The 5,931-nt window shown below is 39.3% G+C and overlaps 1 protein-coding gene across 1 annotated transcript in view; it reads right to left on the bottom strand.

Moving 5' to 3' along the window:
- Positions 1-4,500, bottom strand: part of CCDC28A (coiled-coil domain containing 28A) — a 19,661-nt gene extending 15,161 nt beyond the window's left edge. Inside the window, exons 1-2 of the mRNA XM_004368878.2 lie at positions 4,353-4,500; positions 2,506-2,705 (exon numbers count right to left, since the gene is read on the bottom strand). Coding sequence (XP_004368935.1) covers positions 2,506-2,663 — 158 coding nt within the window. The 5' untranslated portion in view covers positions 2,664-2,705; positions 4,353-4,500. The remainder of the gene's footprint in view (positions 1-2,505; positions 2,706-4,352) is intronic.
- Positions 4,501-5,931: the final 1,431 nt, after the last annotated feature.

Here is a 5,931-nt window from a genome sequence, read left to right on the forward strand (position 1 = left end):
AAGCGATGGTATTTTCAATCGCCTCATACGCATGCGGAAGCTGCACAATGAATAAGGAAGACAAAAGAATTGATGCCTTTGAATGGTGGTGTTGGTGAAGAATATTGAATATACCATGGACTGCCAAAAGAATGAACAGGTCTGTCTTGGAAGAAGTACAACCAGAATGCTCCTTAGAAGCAAGGATGGCAAGACTATGTCTTACATACTTTGGACATATTGTCAGGAGAGATCAGTCCCCGGAGAAGGACATTATGGTTGGTAAAGTACAAGGTCAGCAAAAAAGAGGAAGACCCTCAACGAGACAGACTGACCCAGTGGCTGCAACAATGGGATCAAGTGTAACAACAATTGTGAGGATGGCGCAGGACCCGGCAGAGTTTCGTTCTGTTGTTCATAGAGTCACTATGAGTCGGAACGGACTCGACGGCACCTAACAACAACAATCTTTATGGAAGCAGACCACTGCATCATTCTCCCTCTTGGTTAGCAGCCGAGCACTTTAACCACTGTGCCACCAGAGCTCCTTGGTGTTTTATATATGCAGTATTAAATCACATTATGTACTACCTTGCTACTCAAAGTGCTGTCCATGAACCCTAGCATCAGCAACACCTATGAGCTTATTAGAAACGGTTATCTTAAACCCCATCCAAGACTAACTGAATCTGCACTTTCACAAGATCCCCAAGAGATTCATATGCACAATAAAACCTGAAAAAAACTACTATAAAATGCAAGGTTTCAGTATAGCAAACATGTATTTTTCTTTCATATTTGGAGGTTTTATCCAAATAAGGGAGCCCTGGTGGCAGAGTGGTTAAGAGCTTGGCTGCTAATCCAAAAGTCCACCAAACCAACACCACACTTCGAACTCATTAATTTTTCTTTGGTCTTCCTTATTCACTGCCCAACTTTTTAAATGCATATCAGGTGACTGAAAATACCATGGCTTTGGTCAGACTCGATCTTAGTCATCAAAATGACATCTTTGCTTTTTAAAACTTTAAAGACGTCTTTTGCAGCAAAAAGCATTCAGCTGCTACCCAAAAGTCTAGCAGTTCAAATCCACCAGTCTCTCCCTGGAAACCCCATGGGGCAGTTCCACTTTATCCTAAAGGGTTGCTATGAGTCAGAATCGACTGGATGGCAATGGGTTTGGTTTTTTTAATCCAAATAAGGGTTTGGCATCAATCCATCATTTTACAACCTCCTCAAAAAAGAAAACAGAAACAAAAGATAAAACGAAAAAGCCTGTTTAATTCTATTTCAGTGTTTTTGATCATGTCACATTGTCTCATTTTAACTCAAAAATAACTTGACAATAAAAAAGCATTCATTTAAAATGGTACTATGTGCAAAGCCCCACTGTAACTACAATGATGATCAAATAGCCCCAGCCCTCAGGAAGTCTACATTCTAGATGATTGTATACACATAAAATTACCAGGCAGAAAATGATAATGATACAAATATGCTGCTTTAAGAATGTAGAGAAAGAAGTGACTGCCTTTAAAATCTCTTACCCTTCTTTTCACTAAGGTGTATTCATAACCATATTCAAAATCTGACTTTAAATTAAACTCCCTCAGGAGGCAAGCTCTTTTCAATCTGATAATTTATTCAAAGAAAACCCTCATATAACTGTTCTTTATAATTTACAACTCACTTGAATATTATTTTCCAAGTACTCTCTCGTGTCTTTGGCTGTCCCTTTTGTTTCCTCAAAAACAGTGTGAGACTATCATCAACGGAGCAATCATGTCTTCTGTGTAATTCCAGTGGTTACAGAGTACTACATGCATTATTTCCTCAAATGAGTCTCCATGATGACTTTGCATTTGAGAGTAAATTTATTTAATCATAATTAGAAAGAGGGCTGAGATAATGAAGTTCTTTTTTCTCTAAAGATGTCTTGCTTTCAAAGTATTACAAAATACTCATGTATATGCAACAGCAATACATAACACATTTACATTTTTGTTCCTGTTTCCTTTAAGCATCCTCAAAACAAATAATGTTCACTAAATAATGATGATTATTTCTGAGTTGTGGCATTTTAGTATTTTTAATTTCTTCTTTGAACTTTTCCTGTGTCTGAATTCGTACAATAAAAACAAACCATTTATCGAAACGATGAAATCGGTCTTTTTTTTTTTTTTAAATAAAGACTACCAAGGCAGAATCACACAGCTTAGTAAAAAAGAAACGCCTCTGACCTTATATTTTTTCCCATTTTGGCTAGATCATCAACTTTGCTACAAATTTTCTTACTCTGTGTATTTTATGAGACAAAGCAAGTGCCTTCAAACCAATGATTCATTTTGCATTTTCTAAACTCTTTACACTGTAGCCTTCATAAGTCTTTTTTTTCCTGAATCACATATAATGTGTGCCTCAAATGTTTTAAAAGTCAGGCCAAGAGAGAAAATGTTATACAAAGAAGTGGATTTAGCATTTACTTTCATGCACTTTGCTATGATAATATGAAATAACAGAATTCACCTTTTTAACTTTGGTCGCTGTGAAGTTGACTGTGTTGCAGGATTTGAAAACCCTGTGCTTTTGCTAACTGGAATGGCACTTTTTTTGGTATTAACAACCTGAGTAGAGTGGGCACTAAAAGACTTAGGGCTCCTCCTCTTCACTTTCCTCTCTTCCATTGTTTTAAGTTCCTTATTGCACCAAGACGAGCTTCTTAACACCTAAATAAGGAAATACAGCAATTATCCATGCATGCTACAATATGCAAAAATGAAAGAAGTTCAAAGGTCTATGTCATAAGCTGAAAGAGAATCAAGAACTCCAGAAGTCATTAAAGAGAGTTAGGATAGGGATCCTTTAAGTTTCATCTACTTTACTATACACATAGAAGCCCTTAGCAAAATTGTACGGTAGACAAATTTTTTTTAGTCACTCATTCTACATATATTTACAGACTCTCTTTCACACGCCAGGCACTATTCTAGGCACTGGGGAGACAACTGTGAAAAAGATAAATTCCCTGTTCTCAAGGAGCCTGTATTATGGAAGGAGAATAAACATAAACAAAAAACAAATCATCCATGTGTTATTCCGAACCTAACTGAAGCTTTAGGTAGCTTTTAGGTCTACCTTCTAAAATGCATACTTAGGAATAACTGACTAGATTCAAACAGACGTATAACTGATGGAGTATCTGCATTTTAAAATAGCGACTAGAAGTCTTAATTCAACTACCAAACAGAAACTTGGGGTTTCCCTATTTAGTTCTTTGTGATTAAGTGAAGCTTTGCACAATTAAACATGTTTTGTGTCTATTTTGAAATATTTTCTCTACTTATGTCCAAGGAAACATGAAAGTTTGTTATATATGCTTGGTTTTGCCCATATCCAAACAAGTTTTACTATGAAGCTGCTGATGGCACTTCCATGGAGAATATGTGTAAAGCCTCCTATCTATCCAATAATTTCCTCTTACTTTATACACTAACCAGCTTGTTTATTTTCCTAACACCCATCCATCTAAAAATATCCATCTACGTTTCTTTACTTCGGGCATTGTGTCAGATTTTTCTTAATTATATTGTTTCACGTCTCATGAGAAATGTATTTGGCTATTTAACTCATCAGATTGTAAACTGCCTTGGAAACATTAGGCCTTTTTGCATGTTGTGTTGAGTTTGATCATGCTACCATCATTCAGAAATATTCAAAGAAATTCATGTCACTCCTAAAATAATTGCTTGAGAATTTTAATGAAAACAGATGTTTTTGCTATTGTCTTGATTTGGCATCACTAGCAATGGAGTTTGAATCATTCAGTGCAGATTTAGCTCAGGCTGATTCTACACACTATCATAACTGAAGCTATATCTCCAAAGAAAAAAAGATTTTACAGAGAAGACTCTAATGGCCAGTCCCTAATACCAGATACCAACTGTAAATCTGCTTAAAACCTTGGCTCAAGATTTTAAAAAACATTTTTAGTTACAAAACAGTCACTGTGGTTTTGGTTCAGCCTGTAACACAAATTAAAATGGAACTCTGAAAGACGAGTTAATAGAGAAGATGGGATATCAGTTCTCCAGAGGCAAGAATCTGTATAGATTTATAACATACACAAACACCTGGACTACAAGCCAAACACGCGTTTGGAAATACAAGAAGAAAAGCAAGAACAGCTGGGAAGTAAAGGAATGCAAATAAACCATTAGTGGTCTAAACTAATATCTTTTAAGAGGACAGGGATCGAAAGTCATCCGTTTTTGGAAGGTAACATCTCCGTTACAAGAGTACTAAATTCTTTTTGTATATCAAGCAGCACGGAATCTTTCAGAGAAGGCGTAAGTAAATTGTTCATAGTTACTTACACACTGTTTTTGAGAACCACGAACCCGCAGCCTCCAAGCTGAACCACTGGGGGTCCCTCTTGACTTCACTAACTCCCATTCCGTAACCAGCCGACAAGATGACCCTTCGCCGCCCAGAGCCCGGCAGTGACTGGGACGGGCCTAAAGGGGAAGGTGGCGGGGTGTCTTGGTTCCACTTCATACCTCAGGAAGAAAGGGATCGGAGTCCCCTATCTGTAAAGACTCCGGAGGCTCCGAAGTCACAGCAGCAGCTGCAGCCGCAGCCCGCGCCGCTACAGGGGCAGCTTGAGCCCGGGTCACATCCCGGCCCCAGCGCCTCCGCAACCCCCTTTGTTTACGGAAATAACGTAACAAGGCGGAGCCTCCGTGCTCTAGGACGGAGCTCCACCTTTTCCTGCTCCGTAAGCTTCGTTTCCGCCCCTGCCATCGGCATCGCATCTCTTTCGCTCTCTGCTTTCAGCTATAACTGCGCCGGGCGTGGAAAGGAAGACCCGTGACTGGGCATTTCATTTTGGATTTATAACCCAGAAGCAGGGCGGGGATATGGGGTGGCGGTGGAGGTAGGAACGGGAAATGTAGTACACTTTCCGGAAACTGCACCGCCCCCTTGTGAGTGGCAGCGCCCACGCACTACAATTCCCAGCATGCTATTCGAGTAAGCCAAGAGGCGGAACTAGAATGTCGCCATGGAAACTGTTTCTTGATTGTTTCCGATACGCTGTTGGGACTTAAAAAAACTGGCGTTGGCTCTGAAGGCAGCTTGAAAAGTGTGACTCTGTTCAGCGACCCTGATGCTGGGCACCTAAATTGTTTTTAATGAGATTCTAATACTACCACTATTAATTGCTACTCTGTTCAGGCACTAGACATACGTTATTTTTAAATATCACTACAATCCTGTGAGGTAGGTGTTATAACCCTCTTTTTAGAAATGAGTAATCTGAGACTCAGAAGTGATAGATCCAGGTCTTTCTGTCGCCAAAGACTATTCTTCTACTGTACATGCTGCCTCTGGAAAAGGATGTGCAGGTTGAGAAGGATGGATCATCCTATATGAGGGAAGAAATACACGTTTCAGTCCCTAGTCTGGGTAATATTCCCGTGTGTGGAGGGTGGGAGGTGGGAGGGCTTTGATTCCTGGACCGAAGGGATTTTGGAGAGTGCAACAAAAGTGTGGGAGTGTGTAGGTTTTAGATTCATAGGCTGTTGAATTGAACTTTGGAGATCACTACATACTTCTTCCACATTTGCTAATGTGGAAACTTTATCTAGAAATTATATCAATGCCAGAATGGCAGAGCAGAGACTGGAATCCAAGTCTCCTGGCTTCTAGTACATGATCTTTCTTCTCCACCACCCCCTCTCCTTTTTTTTTTTTAATTTTGAAATGTTTTAAAAAGAAAAGCACAGAGCAAACATTCATGTACCCACTATCCAGAATGAACACATGTTGCATTTTGTCACTTCATATTTTTTAATGAAAGAAATAGAACATAACAGATAAAGGTGGGTGCCCCCTCTTCCAAGTCCCACTCTCCTACCGCCGTTTTGAGAGGCAACTAAGATCATAAATTTGATA

This window comes from Trichechus manatus, unplaced genomic scaffold (genome assembly GCF_000243295.1).
Source record: "Trichechus manatus latirostris isolate Lorelei unplaced genomic scaffold, TriManLat1.0 scaffold00002, whole genome shotgun sequence".
Taxonomy (NCBI): domain Eukaryota; kingdom Metazoa; phylum Chordata; class Mammalia; order Sirenia; family Trichechidae; genus Trichechus; species Trichechus manatus.